Source organism: Neolamprologus multifasciatus, chromosome 15 (assembly GCF_963576455.1).
Source record: "Neolamprologus multifasciatus chromosome 15, fNeoMul1.2, whole genome shotgun sequence".
Taxonomy (NCBI): Eukaryota; Metazoa; Chordata; class Actinopteri; order Cichliformes; family Cichlidae; genus Neolamprologus; species Neolamprologus multifasciatus.
Window position 1 is genome coordinate 23,680,383 of NC_140453.1, and position 18,389 is coordinate 23,698,771.

Genomic DNA, 18,389 nt, shown 5'->3' on the forward strand with positions numbered 1-18,389 from the left:
TCTGCCAGGCTGGGAGCCACCACCAGTCCCCTTGGAGGCCCTCCCCAAACTGCAGCTCAATTCCTGCCCAAGCCATTCACCTTTACCTGCTAAAACCTTTGTCAAACATAAAATGAGGACATAGGCCCTCATTTAGGCTGGGCCTATGACATAGGCTGGTGAATTGTTTCTTAACCTCCTAAGACCCGAACTCTTCCACGGCATGCATTTTTAATTTGTATATTTGGGCATATTGGGGCCCAATGAATGTAAAAACAAAGAATTACCAGATTTTTTTTTTTATCTTATTTTTGTTTTTAAGAAAAATGAGAGCCACATATGAGGATATTCGTTTATAATTTTGATAGAACAGTAGCAGTATAATGTCCTTGTAAGTGGATATCAGGCCCTTGTAGAGCAAAATTGAATACTTTGGTCTAAATAACCCAAAATGTGATGTCCACATATGTGGACTCCAGGTCCTAGGAGGTTAAGTAAAAATGGAGGACCACATTCTACTTGGCCTGTTGGCATCTATCAGCTTCTTCTGAAGTCCCAAAGGCTAACCAATCCTGATAGATAGGATTCCTTCTTCAGCTTGATAGCTCCCTTCACCTCAGATTTCCACCATCTGGTACTGGTGTTGCCTCCTTGCACCTGAAGATCCTTGCAGCAGCTTCAGCAATGGAGGTGCTGAACATGGTCCATTTGGACTCACTTTCCCCAGTCTCCCTCGGGATGCTTTTAAAGTTCTGCTGGAGGTGGGAGTTGAAGACCTTATGGACCGGGGCCTTTGCCAGGCATTCCCAGCCCAACCTCACAATACTTTCAGGTATGCCAGGTTTGTCCAGCATCCTGCTCCGCCACCTGATCCAATTCACCAGCAGGTGGTAATCATTTGACAGCATGGCCCTTTATCCAAGTGTTCAGAGAACATATGGCAGCAGATCCGGTGATACGATTACAAAATTGTTCATCGACCTGTAGCCTAGAGTATCCTGGTGCCACATGCACTTATGTACACCCTGATATTCAAACATGGTGTTTGTTATGGACAACATAATTCACACAGAAGTCCAATAACAGAACACCACCCCCAAACATAACCCTTCAGGTCTTGCTGTCATTGAACATTGACATTGTTAGGTTATTATCTCTGAATATTTAGGCCTCAATTTTAAAGGGTTAGGGTTTTTTTCTCTCTGTCTCTGAGTCTTAGAAAGTACAAGTTCATACTCAGTTTATATAACCTCGGTATCGCAGCTTCAGTTGATCATTTAATGTGCAGGAAATGTGCACCAAGGAGCAGAATTCACATGAAATACGGCCTCTATGATATAACCACTTGGCTCTTTGTTGTATCAGGAGACCATAGCTGGAGCTGTTTCACTGACTCTGAACAAAAGGCGAATTCAGAGATGTCTAAAGTGTTTATTCAAGTTTTTACACCCAAAATGGACGAGTTTCAATGATTGTTTAGTAAATTTGACATTTATGAGAAAACGGGTCCCTCTCTGCTGTCTTGTAAACCCACTCCTGTTATGTTTGTTTGTCGAGGGATCGAAAGAACAACACGACTAAATTCCTTTCCCAGGTGTACTTTCCCCACGCGCTCTTACAAAGCGAAGGTTTGTTCTGCTGTGGGGCGCGGAGGTTCCCAGCTGTGCTGCTTTTTGACCAGTGGGAAGGTCTCCGGTTTGCTTCAGCCACTTGCTGACAAATCAGTGAATATCTGAAGATGATGTGGAGCTTTAAATCTGTCAGAAAAGTCAGCGAAACGAACCCCAAAGTACATATAGAAACAAATCAATTATGAACTGCTGGATTTGATGGGAAGTTTCCTCTACCTCCTGAGATGGGACTTCAAGATCTATAAAACTGAGCAAAAAAGACATAAAACAGTGTAGAAGGAGAAACTAAAGGCACTGAAGAGACAAAGGCTTTCTCATTCTCACACATAAAACACATCGTTACCAAGAAGGAATCTCTGAGTTCTTTAGATGTGTTTCTAATAAAAGTCAAATCGTCGTTCTTAGTCATCGTTGAGTCAGAGAATCTCGTTTGTTATTGATAAATGAGCCTAAACTGATGGCACCTGCTTTGTGATTTCCCTCCTGTGTAATGCAACTTGAATAAATGTTTAATTGTGAACCGTAAAGTAAACTGTGCAGGAGAGGAGATCTTCATCTCTAGTTTAATCTCTGTGAAAATGACTGCAAATCAGGGCGAATCAGGGATTTTTTTTAAACAAGACACAGGTGGACCAAAATCTACCATGAGTGAAAATTGGCTATAATTTTTGTGAATGATTTTCTGGCTCTTGTGCAGTATCCTGTGCCCTCACACAGGCAGTATTACATAAAAAAGAGGCAGTGAGCAAGAATAAAGGATCTGCTAGCAGTGAAAGACCTTTTAGGATCCAACTATCCTCAAAAACCCCAAAGTAAAAGCAGTCTTTGTGCAGGATCATGTACATGATATTACTGGATCTGAAGTTGTTGAATATTGCAGCTAATTTAATCACTTCATATGCTGGCTGGTAGTCTCTATAGAAATACAGCAGATCACTCTTTTACACTTATAATCTAAATCTGAATAATTAGTTTAAATAAGTAAATAAAGCTTTGAAATACAATACATTTGAAAAACAAAAAACACAAAAAATCAGGCGGGGAATTAGAGCAGTCTAAGCAGGCCTCCTTCTGCCAGCCCACCTCCTACAACTCATGTGGAGGACACCGATCTAGTCAAGAGACGTGATCTCTCAGGGACGTCCTGAATCTGTCCACGGGTCTCCTCCCAGTTAGACAAGCTCAAAACAACTTGGAGGCATCCAGGATGTCTGAACCACCTCTGCTGGACCCTTTCAGCTCTACTCTGAGCTCCATGACCCACAGCTCATGTTCATAGGTGCGGGTGGGAGTGTAGACTACAGGAGACCACTGTCAGTATCTCTGCAAACATGGTCCCAATCCTTCTCAATCTCCTGCTCCAGACTGAGGTGCTTGAAATACTCCCCTGGAGGCCATGACTTGTTCCCACGCCACCCTTTTTTGGCTGAGGACCGTGCACTCAGATGTGGACGTGTTTGTTCTCATCCCAGGAGCTTCTTCTCACCTGACAAAACTGTCTCACTGCTCAACAAAGCCAACAAAAACACAAGCACCATATAAATGTGCATATATCACATTAGATCTGCCAAAAGCATTGACCAGTGCCCCTTTTATTCAATTTAGATTTTGTGCCAGTTCAGTTAATTATCTGTTCCTCGCAAGTCTTCTTCTTCTTCGAGTTAATTTAGCTCTCCGTCAACTTAACCCTCTTTGTTTGTTACACACGGAGAGTGGTGAAGTGACTCCGGTAGTTCAAGCTAGTGAGAGAAACCAGAAAAAAAAAATACCCCGACTTTGTTGTACCTAATAAACTGGAATGTGAGTAGTATAATTAATGTAAAGCTTTAATCTGTAGACTCATTTAGTGATGTACAAAGAGAAATATATTTCTAAACGGAGTAAAATGTAGAGTCTGAGACTCGAGGTCTCCGACTGCACTGGAGTGATCTGTAATTTGATGTCTGGCTCACTTAAAAAGCTTTTGACAACAAAAACAAAACCAGCTGGATTTACAGTACGAGCTGGATTCGGTTTTAAATTTCACCTCCATCTTGAGATGCACATCAATGATCTGAAGGAGGTCAGTGACACACCGCCAGACATGTTTCCAGGCTCCTTCCTCACAGAGCATTTTAGCTTTTATTTGGTGACAACATCCAGCAGCACGACGGTGAGTTTGAGGAGTCTCACGTTTGACCGCCGACACTGCATTCCCACACGCTGACTCAATAATCATTAGCAGTGGAAACGAGTTGAAAAGAAGCTGCGAGCAGTATGAGAAGAATCTAGAGGGGGGTCGCTGTGTCTCTGAGATGTTATGACAGTGTTCCCCCAAACAACGTGTCACGGCCGAGGCATGATGTCAGCGCTGCAAATCTGTCTAACAGAGCTCCGATCCACTCGCTGCATCAGATGTGCGCGCCAGAGTTCCGAGAGCATCTGGTGTCGTGCAGCCTTGTTGTTCTTAGCATCAGTCATGTGATACCAGATGAGACGCTTGTTTGTTTTATGGATGAGCTCAGGGTTTCCTCTCAAGTTTGGGAACTGGGTGAAAAAACGGGGCTTCTTCATCAGTCCAGTTCTGGGCTAAGGCTGCTGTTTTTCATATGTATAGTAGAGAAAATAGGTCAGCTTTATACTGGGGTGAAAACTCTGAAGGTCTGCAGACTGAAGTCTGAACAGTGATAAGCAATGGGATGATCCAACTGCCCTTTACACATGCAAAATACAAAAACGGGGACAAAAATGCAGATAGAGGGCAGAACACTTGAGGAAACAATTAAAGGCAGGTGAAATCAATCAGGGAGTGTCAGACGAGCACAACGGAAGGCAGGAAGTCAAATTAGACCAAGACACCAGAGAAATCTCACCTTCAAAATAAAATGGGACACAGAGGCCAACGCTAGACCAGTCAAAAGCAAAATAAAATGATCAATTCAAAACTCCGTAATGTCACAAGAGCCACAACTCCACATTACTAGAACTAGAAGGTTAATCCAATAAAGAAATCTGCAGAGAATCCTTGAGAAATCAAGGATATCTTATCCTTCTCAGGCTTAATCCACTTAATCTAATATCAGGCTAAAACATCAGACAAAGGGACTTATTGACTCGTTAAGTCAACCCATCATTCATCAGTCCATTCATCAGAGTTTACATGAAAGGTGGTGGCACTACAATATGTGTCCAATCACAAGCATAGACAGGTCTGCTGGTTGGACTAGATCAAATTTTCATATTGTGCAGTTTAAAGAGAATTTGACAGATTACAGCTGTTATTCCATTAAATTTGTGTTTACATGTGTAATTAATTAAATAATAATTCAATACAAAAAGAATTCAAACATATATTAATTATTACAGAAAGCAGTTTTTAAACTGCAGCCACTGGTACATTTCATAACCGTTGATCTCTTATCTCAATCATAACCTGGCTTGGAGTAAGTTACATCTGAAGCCATGGCACCACCTTCATAACACTGAAAACACAGGATTAACCTTCTAGCTGCAAGTCATCCTTTGTTGGACAAGCCAAAACTTTGCAATATTAAACTAGAAAAAGCACGTATAAAAAACTTTTTGTGGCATATTTCACAAAAAAGCTCAGACAAATGATTTCTGTGTCATCTTATTTCTGAGAGTTTAGATGAATATTTGGCTCATTTACTGAGTGCTGCGTTAGAGCAGCGAAGTTACCTCATATAATAATTATCTGGTTAAAAAATTTAAAAAAAATATCTCAAGTACAGTACCCACAGGAGTCACTGATTGTTTTATTAACACACTCCACTGTCTCTAAACAAGATACTCACCTTCTGTATGTTTCCCAGAATAAAATGAAACATCCAAATACCTAAAATACTGATGTAAATGGGATGTGATACCTCCAGTAATTTATCCCTTAGCTACCACAAACTGTTTATGCCCTCTGTGGATGTGTTTACAGCGCTGCATCCACTGTGTGATGGACTGCAGAGTTGTTTGCTCAGGATTTCTCAGTCTACTAGACTTCAAATCTAGAAAGAAGTCTAAATGATGTAAATACTCTGCTGACATTATCCTAATAACCAGTGGATGCCTCTCCAAAACATGCCACGCTGGGAGCCGCTGCACACTTAAGGGCTTTGCTTGAATTTTTAGAGGGCTGATGATTCGAGATCCAGATAAATGATCGCGCATTTAGAGGCTGAAACATTTTAGCCGGTGTGGCGACACCTGTGGTCAGTGGCGGTAACTGCAGATGACATCAAACATTCGCCACAGAAGATCAGCTGGTGTTTGTTTACAGCGCAGGCAAACAAACTCATGTTGATTTAATAAATAAGTCAGTCAATAATCGTCTGTTTTCCATCGTTTCATAAGTGGCTGTGATGTGATTCATGCTGTGGTAGTTTTCCACACGAAGGCAGGACACAGACAAGCTGATAAGGAGGTGGAGGTGTGCAGCTTTTCATTACTCTTCAAATATCTGATCCAGACCAGCTGCAAACAGTAAACAGTAAATTGTCTTTCACGGCACATTGTTCCCCAAATGCTTTTATTTTCATGTGATCCGTGTTCCTACAGAGGAACATCGAATGCAGTAACCCAACACGACTCAAAGAAATATACATATAAATCCATCCACTCCAACTGTGTGGAGCCAACTTGTGGCTTTTAAGGGGCAGAAATAGAGGAGCACACATTGGCATGTACTCGTCTTTCTGTCTCAGAGACACGAAAATAGTAATCAGAACTATTAAGGAGCAAATAACTGGGATTTCCTTATATCTCTGAGAGTTCATTTGTTATGTAGTCAGCAGAAATCACACAGACATCAAGTAAACAGCTGTCAAAGTCCAGAACCCCCCCCAGCAACATTAAAAACATACAGAGTCATTTAAAAGATCAGAGTCAGCTGGGACAAATGAGTTTTCAGTGTGTTTGCTCTATACTTCCAGGCAGGAACACGTTGAACTCCTTTAAACAACGAGCGGCTACATCACCGTCACGTCTGTCACTTCCTGGAAATGCTCCCATTTTGTTTAAAATCAATGCAGGTGTTTTCTACAACATTTCCCAAATGCTCCCTCTAAATGCTCATCATGTTACCTGGCAACCACTCAGTAGTGGGCTAAAATGGCCTAGTGTTTGCATTTATCGACCTATAACGTCTTATCAAATTATCCAGTCATTTGAATTTCATGACAGTAAAATATCATTTCAATCCACAAAAGCTGAATTCCGTTCAATTCAGTTTTGTTTATATAGCGCCAAATCACAACAGATAGTCACCTCAAAGTGCCTTATACTTTAAGGCAGTGACTCTACAATAATAAAACGAATATCCCGATAATCAAACAATCCCCTTTGAGCCAAGCACTTGGTGACAGTGGGAACAAGCCATCTGCCATGACCAGTTGAGATCCGTTAAATGTCACAACATTAAAACATATAACAAACATTAAAAACAAAAACAAAAATACTTTTTATTTCACAGCTGGCAGCAAATGTTTCTCTCATTTGTGTTTGCCATTTGTGGCATTCTTCTTCATGAGTCAGCCACCTGTCACTAAGCTCCGATAAACTACTGTGTTTCTCTGATGTGAACACGAGTCTCACTGCCAACGTGTTTCCTGTGAACAGACGCAGGTTGGAGGGAAGAAGACGAGCGTCATCCTGCAGAAGCTGGAGCCTGACACGCCATACTCTATCAGCGTCGCAGCGGTGTATGCCACCGGCATCAGCAAAGATATCTCAGAAGAAGGAAGAACCAGTAAGACTCACATCCAGAGACAAAGAGTTTCACATTAAATATCTGCTATAGTGAAATCTGCTTCCTGCATGAATACAAGTTGCTTTCAGTTGTACAGAATTTTTTAGTAAACAAAAAAGAAAAAATAGCATTTTCTTGGCTCAGAATTTGTCTTTTGGGGTTACGTAGTCAAGCCGATGAGTCTGTCTTACCTTATTTAGGAGGAGTCTGTACATTTCCCTGCTATCTCTGGCCTTTGGCTAAACAAAAGCGCATGTGCCACAGTAAAAGAAACCATATCTAGAAGAAAATCTTAATCAAACACATTTTAAAAAACACCATCATATTATATTTTGCGATAGAAAGATCAAAAAATCATTATGAGGTGTCACTTTTTTTTAATCCCCTGAAAAATTAAGAAAAGCGTGATTTAATTTATTGCAAGTGACATCTTTAAGCAGCTTGTTTTGTGCAGAATGCAACAACTACCCTGTTTCAACTCTAAAAACTGTATTCCCACACAGAAAAACTTTTCAGTCACATTTTTGAGGGGAACGTTTTCTCCCAGAGAAACGCTGTCAAAGATCAAGAACGATCTTGACGTAGAGTGACTCGTTGGCTTTGAAAGGAGCTAGCTGAAGCTTTTGATCGCAATCCTCCAGGAAAAGATGGAGGACAGAAAAGAGAAAGCTCGCCCTGTTTCACCTGTGTTTGTGTTCCTGCAGAGCCTCTGGGCGGAGTCAGGAACCTGCAGGTGCTGAACCCAACCATGACCACCCTGAATGTGCGCTGGGAGCCCGCCGAGGGCCGAGTGAAGGAGTACAGAGTCATCTATGCTCCTGCTGCTGGAGGAGATGAGAGCATGGTAGGACCATCCTCAGCTTCCTGTCAGCTGTGACTTTGAATTACTCACCAATTTGCCTGATCATGTCTGAAACTTTTAGGCCTTTAAACACCTATTTTAAACTTTTATAAAGAAATCTAATACATATTGTAAAAAAAAAAAAAAAAAACCTTGACTCATACCCCCTGTTACATGCAGCAACTAGAGATAAATTACTGTGTTTCACAGCTGGCGAGGAGGATTTACCCTAAGCTTGATGTTATTTCTGACTATATGTTTGCATCAGAGCAGCTAATTTGTGTATTTTCTTGCTAAACTTAGGAAACTGTGTCCGCGGGCACAACCACCACCATCCTGCGAGGACTGCAGCCCGACACTCTCTACACTGTGACCCTGGTGCCGGTTTATGCTGCAGGAGATGGAAAGAGGATGTCTGAAAATGGAAAGACAAGTAAGTTTGAACCCCCCGCACCCCCCAAAAACACCTCTGGGGATATTTCTAGGTATCCGTACAACTACAAAGAATTTACGACCCTGTCAGGACCCTTTTACACAGAGTCCATCTTTACCGATACACCACATCAATTTCAAACCATTTCGGGGACGGGTGCAGTTTTATCGGGAGGCTCTGTAATCTTATTTGTGTTTTTGTCTGTTTTTTGGCAGCATAATTCTCACAGATGATATTTATATTGCTGATATCCTATCAGTGCTTTATTTTATGGCAGAGCCCTGTGCTCCATTCATATGTAACAAACATAACATAAAGTTATAATTGGACCAATCAGATTACACGTGCTTCCAAATCTTTTTTATGGGGTCATATTTCTAGGGGAAACCCTGTGGCTCAAACAGTATTCCTTCCTGAGCCCTGAAAATGATTACAAACACAACAAGAACTGAAATGTCAGATGACCTGAAATAACAGATTTACCAGTTTTTGCAGAGAACCCACGAGTGTCCTCTCTGCCCTGTGCTTAGTCTGCTGGGAGGTTGTTTTGAGACATGGAGACACTAAACAGCAGATGTCAGTTGTGCTCATTAAAGAAAGGATATCGTAAAAAAAGAAGAAACAACACCAAAACCACCAGCACAAATGAATAACACCTTCACTTTATAGATCGAGGAATAGCCTCGTTCCCCTCGTCTTTTCTTATTGTGAAAAACAAAATGAAATCATGATGGAAACACGACAGATTGGAATCATTAATTCAGGCTCTTCACATGGTCTAAATCTAAAAACACTTATTGTTCAGGACCTCTGGGAGGAGTAAAGAACCTGAGGGTGTCTGACCCCACGATGACTTCTCTGAATGTGAACTGGGATGCTGCTGACGGAGCTGTTCGTCTCTACAAGGTCTTCTATGTGCCCAAAGCCGGTGGGGAAGAGCAGATGGTGAGGCTCCATGCACGCTGTACCGCTTCCTTTCTCCAGGAAACAACCAATTATGAGCCTGAAGCATTTAAGCAGCATTTTATTTCCTAATTTTGCCAAACAGGAACAAGTTCCTGCGAGCACCACAAACATCATCCTCAGGAACCTGATGCCCGATACTCCATACACGGTGTCGGTGTTACCCGTTTACCCTGCCAGGGAAGGCAAACGCCAGTCTGAGGATGGAAAGACATGTAGGTCACTGTAGAAGATTTTTAAAATGAACCCTATGTAAAAACTCATTGTCATTTAATCGCTTACCACATTTGCGCCCTCAGTGCCATTGAGCGGAGTACGTGGCATTAGTGTGACCAACCCGACCATCACCACCCTCACTGTGACCTGGGATCCTGCTGATGGTAACGTTCAGGGATATAATATCATCTACGTTCCTGTGGCTGGAGGCCTGGAGATTAAAGTAAGTGCTCTCTTCATAGAATTTATCAGATAAATGCTGATAACTGATTTGTTCTAAAGACTGCAGAAGGCTGTAAATGGATGTAGCCACGCAATGTCATTCACTGTTTGTGGATTATCATTTTTTTTGACATGGTGTGCCCTGATCGCTCTGGGGGTTGTGTCAAACACACTTGGTGGTGGAGATGAGATGATCCAGTCTCTTCCACTCGATTTGAAAAGAAATGCATGAAAGGAAACAACCCAACTGAATTGGCCAATCACAGTCATGATCAGCTGCGTTAGCAGGACAAGTTCAGAAATCAGAAAAACTTTATTAATCCTAGAGGGAGATACACAGGAGGAAAAAACAGTCATCAGCTTTGTTATTAATCTGCATCCACAGTAACAGACAAGTGAAATACTTTAAATTAATTCACCAAAACTGAAGCACAGACATCTCGGATGGTCTGCAAGTCATAAAATTTGTACATCCAATGTGCATAGTTCGTGCACTGTAATGTAAACTACTGCAAGTCTGCACAATCAAAAAGAAACAAGCAGTCACATGGACCCTCATACTTATAACAAAATGTACTCACTGGGATCTTAGCAGATATGTGAAAAGTTTGTTTGAGTCAAACTCTGGTTGGTTTTGCTCCTTGTGCAAAACCAACCGGTTTTGTGGTTCCCTTGTGCAGATGTGCACACAATAATCGCACTAGGGTTTGAACCACAACTGCTCTGAGACCCTGTCACCTTCTGAACCCTCCAGTAGTTGGCCCAGATCAACCACCGCTTACAAATCATGCAATTTGTAGTGACACATGTTTGATCACTTGGAGATGTAAGTGTGTGAAAAGAAACCAAATTATGGCTAAAAGCTACACATTTGCAAACTATTCAGCTGATTTGTATCAGAGTAAACAAACTTTTGGTGTGAAAAATTCAGTGGCCTGTCAGTCAGAGGAGCGACAGCTCTAACTTTAAGTCTTAAACAGTATTCAAATTATAGTCAAGTTATTTTTTAAAAAAAGCTCCCTTGTGCAGTTTTTATGAAAAGGGAGACTATCCACAGAGACTATAATCATTTTTGCAGCAGGCTGTAAACATGTTTATTTCCGCTGTAAAGCTGGAAGTTTAAACATGAGACTCTAGGGAAAATGACTCGGTTTTGGAACCAGCCTCAAGTGGCCGTTAGAGGAACTGCAGTTTTTAGCGCTTCCTCCTGGACTTCATCTCTTTGCCTGAGGTTTAATGTCAGTCGGTGAAGATTCTGAAATGAGCAGTTTTTAGATTGACATTAGCTTATTAAACATCTCAGTCCTAATCAGCGTGTTCACTCTTTTCTTTTCCTTTTGCTGACAGCATCATCGCTCTTTGACAAGCTGTCATCACGCGATACTGACAGACCTTTTTTCTGCCCCTGAGGTGTTTTTACACTTGACAAAATGCTGGAGGGAGTTTGGCAAAACTCTTTTAAAGCTTGTAATAAAAAAGTCTGATCAATTTTCCAGAAAACGGCACTTAAAAAAAAAAAAAAAAAATCCAAGATGCTCAGCAGAAGTTAAAAAAAGACAAAGCGATCAAAGCTCTCAGCAGAGATTTGGTGATGTCATGCTTTTTGACAGGATAATCCCATCATGCAGTTGCCACACAGAACCATCTAAATCCTTTCTGGCAACGTGAAGCTCGCATTGTTGTATGACATGTTTGTGGGTTTTATATTTCTGCAGTGCCATCAGCACTAAATAACAGCTGCGAATGCAGCCGACAGATGATTTGGCCACTCGGGTTTGTCTCCTCAGAAGCGACTCATTTATCGTTGTCGATTACACAACCTTCACCCCTCAATTAGCACGTCAACGTTAGTTTTGCAAAGGAATTTCAAACTGCTCGACCAAAAGAATCTGACTGCTGCTCGCGTGGTTTTGTCTCACAAACCAAAATGCTGCGCACATGTAGCCGCTAAGACTGGTGGACCTAGATCTTCACCTCCAAGTCCGTTCACATACAAGAGGAAGGGGAGTGAGCGGGTCAGCACTCAGGGCACAGAAACTAAGCTGGCTTTGAACACCCACCATTTATTTCCATAAACAAAAAAAAAAAAACAAAAAAAAAAAAACCTCAGCCAGAATTACAAATACAAGTTAAAATCCCCCATATACAATAAAAAGAGTTCTCAATGCGCTAAAAACCCTGCTGGCAGAAATAACTACACTATTAAAACAAAGCTAAAAAAAATGTTTCCCATATGCTAAAATAACCCATCCACAGTCCCATAATCCCACAGTACAGCCACACGCGGGAGAATGTTCCTTATCTGAAACAGGAGAGGAATTTCTCTTCCAGGATGGAAACCACGCCAGCCAGAAGAACAAGGAGGGGGCTCCTGTCGCAGACCTGTTGCCTCCTGACAGCGCGTCGACGCACAGTCTCGCCCCACACCTGCACACGTCCTCCCTCATAGCACCGTCAGATGCAGGCAGAGGGGCACCCCTGCCCTGTTGTGAATTGCAGCCATCGCCACCCACTGTTGCTGTTCCTGCCGTTGGGACTGGATCGCCGAACGACTCGTGGCACCCCACAGTCAGGCAGCAGTTCCTTCAACACACGTGTGGGCTTACACGCGTTTCTTTCACCTTTCATGCGTCGCTCCTCTTGTCTCTGCGCTCACTATCCCCTTTAACAGGTCAATCTGGTGGCTGATAGGCCACCTTGGGGAACGCCCCCACCTCACAGGTGCCTACAATTTTCTGTTTAGTCCACAGTGGATTAAAGGAATATGGTACAACAACATTAACACACATAATATAAATATGAGGATAAAACCACGCAATATAAATATCAATAAACAAACATGCAATATAAATATCACAATAAAATCATGCAAATAAAATCAACACCATGTACCAATACACAGATTGATAAAACAAAAAACACAACTTTCCACTGCGTGACACACACAAAATGTCAAATAAACTGTAAATACTGGGAAGAAATATTTACCAGAGGAACAGGTGTTAAAGGTGTTATTTGTTTCTGCTGGTCTATGGTGGCCTTGAAAAAAACAACAACAAGGAAACTAAAGCAACATTTCAGAAAATGCAATAAATAAAAAACTTGAGGAACGTACAAATATGTCTAGTGTTTAGATGTTTTTCAAACCACTCCTGAAAGCGGAATAAAAACTGGACCACTGTAGAAAAGGCCTTGTGATGATCCAGAGGTTGTTTCAGAAGATTCTTCTGCTTTAAAAACAAAAAAGGGATTTTCTTTTTAAAACACAAGAAATATTTCAGCTTTTAAAAATTCCCATGTTAGGCATTAAGGTAAGCCAATTTACTGTTTTCGTGAGACTCAGATGCTTTCTCAGGAAGACTTTTATTTGTGTTTTGACCTTGTTGAGGTCAAACATATCGACTCTCTGGTATTTAGTTTCAGGATAAATCTGATGCATCTTTTCGTAGGAGACCGTGTCTGAGAGTACCACCACATTCATCATGAATAAACTGCTGCCGGACACCCGCTACACCGTCACCGTGGTCCCTGTCTATGCCGAGGGAGATGGACCAAGCCTGTCTGAGACTGGCAAGACAAGTGAGTATCGAGGCTTGAGGTCATGTGACACCCATAGTATGTTTAGAAATGTGCTCAGAAGGTCATTAAAAAACACCCGAGCCTTAAAGAAACAATTAAACAGAGTTTGACTGAACTGAAAGTTGACTGAGGAGGAAAACTGGCTCAGTTTTGGCTTACTGCTCTTTGCCACATTACATCAATAAGAAACATTTTTAGCAGATTACAACGTTTTCAGAGGAACACATAGCCGACCTGAGCTATGTATTATCTTATAACATGTTAAATAGAGACCTGCTTCCAGTTGGGCATTCATCCTGGCCAAAGTAAATTCAAAGACACAGAATATTCCATTTTTTTCCATTTTGCCTCCCTCACCTGGCGGGATGCCTCGTTTGTATTGGCCATGTGGGTGTTTGTCACAGTGAATAGCAATGAAAGCTTAAAAAAGCAGTAAAAAATGACGAAGCAAGGTACAAACCACTGGAAATAATGGGTTCAGAGAGCAGAGAGCCGGGCCAATGCTGATCCCGGCTTTCAAGCCAGTCCAGACTAGACATCACGTTAACGGAATATTTTCTGTCACTGACGGGAAAATCTGAAGGCAGTCTGCCATCTTCACAGGTTAGAACAGTGATGGTAGATCTACCATAGCGATCAGTGATTCACATGCAACATTTTTAAGGACAGTACTTGCGACATATCATTCGTAACATTAAACGTACTTTGTAGAGTCTTCCATCGAGTGTTGTCGAGGGTCAGAGGTGCAGACTGAGGGCATACTGCAGGATTTTCTCTTTCAAACGTTTTTGCAGCTTCACAAAGTTCCCTATTTAAAGATTTGAAACGTATCACCAGAAACCACTTAACCTCTGACTACACTAAAGATATGTCACTCAGATCCAGGCACTGACTGACTTCCTGTTTTGGCTGTACTTCTGTTCAGAGCCACTGGGCTTTGTGAGGAACCTGCAGGTGACCGATCCCACCACCAGCACCTTGAACGTCCGCTGGCTGCCACCGGAGGGGAATGTGCGCGAGTACATCGTAATCTGGGTGCCAGCAGCTGGAGGAGAGCAGGATGTGGTAAGGATGTGGAAGTTTCTTCTTACTTTAAAAATCCTTGTGGGCAAAAAGCCAGTGCAAAATTCTCCTGTGTGTGTAAAATTGGACCTCTGACGAATCAAAGTTAGAAGTCTCGTCTTTAAGGGGAGATCAGGTTGCCATGTGAGCAGATATTATTTTTCCCTTTTGGCTCTTACTGTGGCGTCGAGTCAGCGGTGTGAGGTCGTTTCCAAGGCAGTTACACACCAGAGCGTTCTTGTCTTGGGAAAAGTTGTAAGATCACGATATCAAAAGATGAAAACCACCAGATGAGGTTGTTGCCTTTTTAAAAAAAATGATGTTTTCTTGCAAATAATGGAAAACATTTGACAGAGAAATGAGATCTACTGAGTCAGGAGAAAGTTTGACTGTTTTATGTGAAGTTGTGGTGATATCTTGTTTAGTTTCATTACCCCAAAGGTTATGTCAGAAGATGTTGTAAAATAAGATGATTTTTTTTATTTCATTATCTCAGCGTGTTGGCACAAAATTAGATTAAATGGACAAAGAAGAAGTAGAATTTTGAAAGTGCAGCAGAGACCTGAAGGAGTGCATGCAAAGGAAGACTTGCTCTCATTTTTTTCTGTCTGAAGCTCCATCCTGTCCCAGGACAGCCTTTAAAGTGGTAGCCCTGTGCAGAAATCCATCTTTATCTCAGAGTCTTAACTGTTCCTGATACTGAGTGAAGCTGCGTCCAAGAAAACATTAAACGGTGACATTGCTCATTCTGAGAATCTGTCTGCGGCTGCCAAAGCGCTCATTTGTTCTCCAGATCAAGGAGTTCATCCAGTTCAAAGTCGTTTCTTCCTCCCCCCAACTCAGGACTCGGTTCCTGGAACCGCCACCAGCACGGTGCTCAAGAACCTGGATCCAAACACAGAGTACACTGTCACCCTGGTGCCCGTCTACCCCGAGATGGAGGGAAAGCCCATGTCCGAAAATGGGAAGACAAGTGAGTCCTGCTGACTGATTTACAGCTAAAACTTGTGGTTTGAAGTAATTTTACTAAATTTTTTGTTTTATTTATAAGGAAAAATAATGAGCTGCTACATCTACATGGACCCAAGACCTAATGAAGATGTCTGATTACAGTTGGAAACTCTGAAATGTTAAAATATGAAGTGACGAGAGAAAAACAGAGACATAAATATAAAACTGAAGATTTCTGTCAGATGGTTTTTGTGGGAAAGCCAGCAGTTTACTTGAAATCATCCTAAATAATGAAAGTACTTCAGATGATTAACAAAGTTTCTTTAACATCCAAGGCTAAATGGAAACACTAAAATAATGGCAGCTTAGTCAGGCTGTTAAACCCAAGTGGGCCTTTTCTTTTTGTGCCAGCGTTGAAGACTAAACCCGATATATCACACACACACATATATCACATACAAATCACAGACTTATATCAGATTTATCACCGACATAGCCTGTGTTAAATTCCACCATTAAAAAGCAGCAGTCATTGCATTTACATTAACCTGATTTTCCCTTCATGGCAGCATTACCTGAATTTAATGGAAGGGGAATGTTCAGAAACGACTAATGCTAAATCTTGAGCGCATGCACCGTCTTCAGGCTCGGACGCTGTGGCCTGAAAGGCTGCTGTTAGGTTTCTGGGTCTTTGTAATGCTCTCAACGACAGCAGTGAACCTGGACATCAGAGTCAGGCAGTGATTTATGAATAGCACCAGTGTCTAGAGATGCAAAAGGAGGCCACACTGAAGGTACAATCCAGCTAATTTAAATCAGACATAGCTGGAGTCCTAATGACCCTTTATAGAAATCACAGTTCTCAGAGTTAAACAGCGTTTTTCTTGCTCAGCATCTTTCCTGAATCAAGCATGAACTTGATTTGGTGTTGGGAATAATCTAAAGACATTTCGAGTTTAAATCTAAGAATATTTCATGAGTCCCTAGGGCTGGGTGCAGGTAGGAAATATTCAGGGATATTTTATATACCATGTAAGCGCTAAGTGCCTTTTCCTCCTTCTCAGATCCTTTGGGTGGAGTAAAGAACTTGAAGGTGATCGACCCGACCATCAACACTTTGACAGTGCGCTGGGATCCAGCAGTGGGCAACGTCCGGACCTACAAGGTCTTCTACACGCCCCAACCAGGAGGAGAAGAACGCATGGTACAAAACAAACAAACTGTTTTATGGACCAATTTCAGGGTCTTATCTTGGTTCAGTTACCCAGTAAAAGTAACAGTAATCAGGTAATCTGCTAATGAAGGCTTTGGCACTTTGTTGAACAGGAGGAGGTGTCTGGTGGCACCACCACCACCATCCTGAGGAACCTGGACCCCGACACCGCGTACAAGGTGGCGGTCGTTCCAGTCTACCCAGACGTGGAGGGCATAAGGCAGGAGGAGAAGGGAAAGACAAGTGAGTGGATCACTCAGGGTTTTCACAAAGGGGAGCAGCATTTTTTTAGATTCCTGGAGGCATGTGTGTGTTGCTCCATAAAGAGTCAGATGACCAAATCTTGTTTCAGACAGACAGACAGGACCAAAAAGGAACAGTGGGATTTTCTTAAACCACAGACTGTGTAAAAGATGGCATTACCTGGAGGTTTTAGTCCTGGCATTTTAAATCCTCAATGTTAGCAGTGTTTGCAGGCAGACCTGGAGGAAATGATGACCTCGAGGCTTCTGAACAGGACTTAACAACCAATGGGTGATGTCACTACATCCAATTTTTATAGACGTTTCAGGATTTCTGTCGTTTTAGACAGATGTGGGGAAATTCGATTGCAGAGGAAATCACATGACATTTCTTTGCACCAACATGGAACCACTACATCAACATAAAACACACTTACAGACGTTTATTCCACCGTAGGAAGATTTTGGCCTGTCCACCTGGGCAACCGTTGATGGCATGAGCATCAAAAGGCAGTTTTTTTTTATTAGCCATTTCCACTTAGGCCCCGCCCTTTCTGAGTATTTCCCCAGCGATCCCACATGTTTTCATATTCACCATCCAGCGGCGGTTATGCAGTTATTAGTTTGGACTGCTTTGATAATCTGTCCCTGATGGTGCGTTCAAGAGCCCTCTCCAAAGAACGCGTGTTTTATTGCATCTATTAAATTGATTCTTTTCGTGCTATTGTTTGCAAGACTTATTTATTTACAGGATCTTTGTCTGTATTTGAACTTTATTTTTATTACAGCACAGCACATGACAGAAACACTCACAGACACAGAGGAGGTCATTTTTACAGAGACAGAAAAAAACAGAAAATGAATGAAAAGTAAAACAATATGCTACTGCTGCCCATCTCTCCATAAGTAACATCCCCACTACATCGCCTGTGTCGTGTCTTTGGACTGACACACTGGGTTTCCCATCATCATATATGAGTTTTTCCTCTGTTTTTGTGGGTTTACCACACTTTTCACTACACAGTAAGACCAAATGAATCACAGGCAGTGAAGACGGATGACAGTTTTGTCAAATATGCGATCACCACCTTCTGCATTTCTCAGAAGTTTATTTTGTCTTCTGTTAAAAATCTTTTCTTCTGATATCAGTAGAGGTTGATGTTTTGACCACACATAAATGGTGTTGGCCTCACCGTGAGATTGAGGCTGTTTTTGCTCTTTTTGCTCTTTAAAAACAATAGAAAACTTGATTGACGCTTTCTAGCAGAAAGTCTTTACAGATAAGCTTGAGGTACTTCCTTCGATTTTCTATCTGTCCTG

At 41.8% G+C, this 18,389-nt stretch overlaps 1 protein-coding gene across 4 annotated transcripts in view; it reads left to right on the top strand.

The window, feature by feature from the left end:
• col12a1b (collagen, type XII, alpha 1b) overlaps positions 1 to 18,389 on the top strand; it is a 169,276-nt gene that overhangs the window by 81,126 nt on the left and 69,761 nt on the right. For all 4 annotated transcript variants that reach the window (XM_085134191.1, XM_085134192.1, XM_085134194.1 and 1 more), the window contains 11 exons: positions 7,218 to 7,347; positions 8,052 to 8,191; positions 8,492 to 8,621; positions 9,427 to 9,566; positions 9,670 to 9,799; positions 9,884 to 10,023; positions 13,472 to 13,601; positions 14,527 to 14,666; positions 15,507 to 15,636; positions 16,679 to 16,818; positions 16,941 to 17,070. In XM_085134191.1, coding sequence (XP_084990317.1) covers positions 7,218 to 7,347; positions 8,052 to 8,191; positions 8,492 to 8,621; positions 9,427 to 9,566; positions 9,670 to 9,799; positions 9,884 to 10,023; positions 13,472 to 13,601; positions 14,527 to 14,666; positions 15,507 to 15,636; positions 16,679 to 16,818; positions 16,941 to 17,070 — 1,480 coding nt within the window. The remainder of the gene's footprint in view (positions 1 to 7,217; positions 7,348 to 8,051; positions 8,192 to 8,491; positions 8,622 to 9,426; positions 9,567 to 9,669; positions 9,800 to 9,883; positions 10,024 to 13,471; positions 13,602 to 14,526; positions 14,667 to 15,506; positions 15,637 to 16,678; positions 16,819 to 16,940; positions 17,071 to 18,389) is intronic.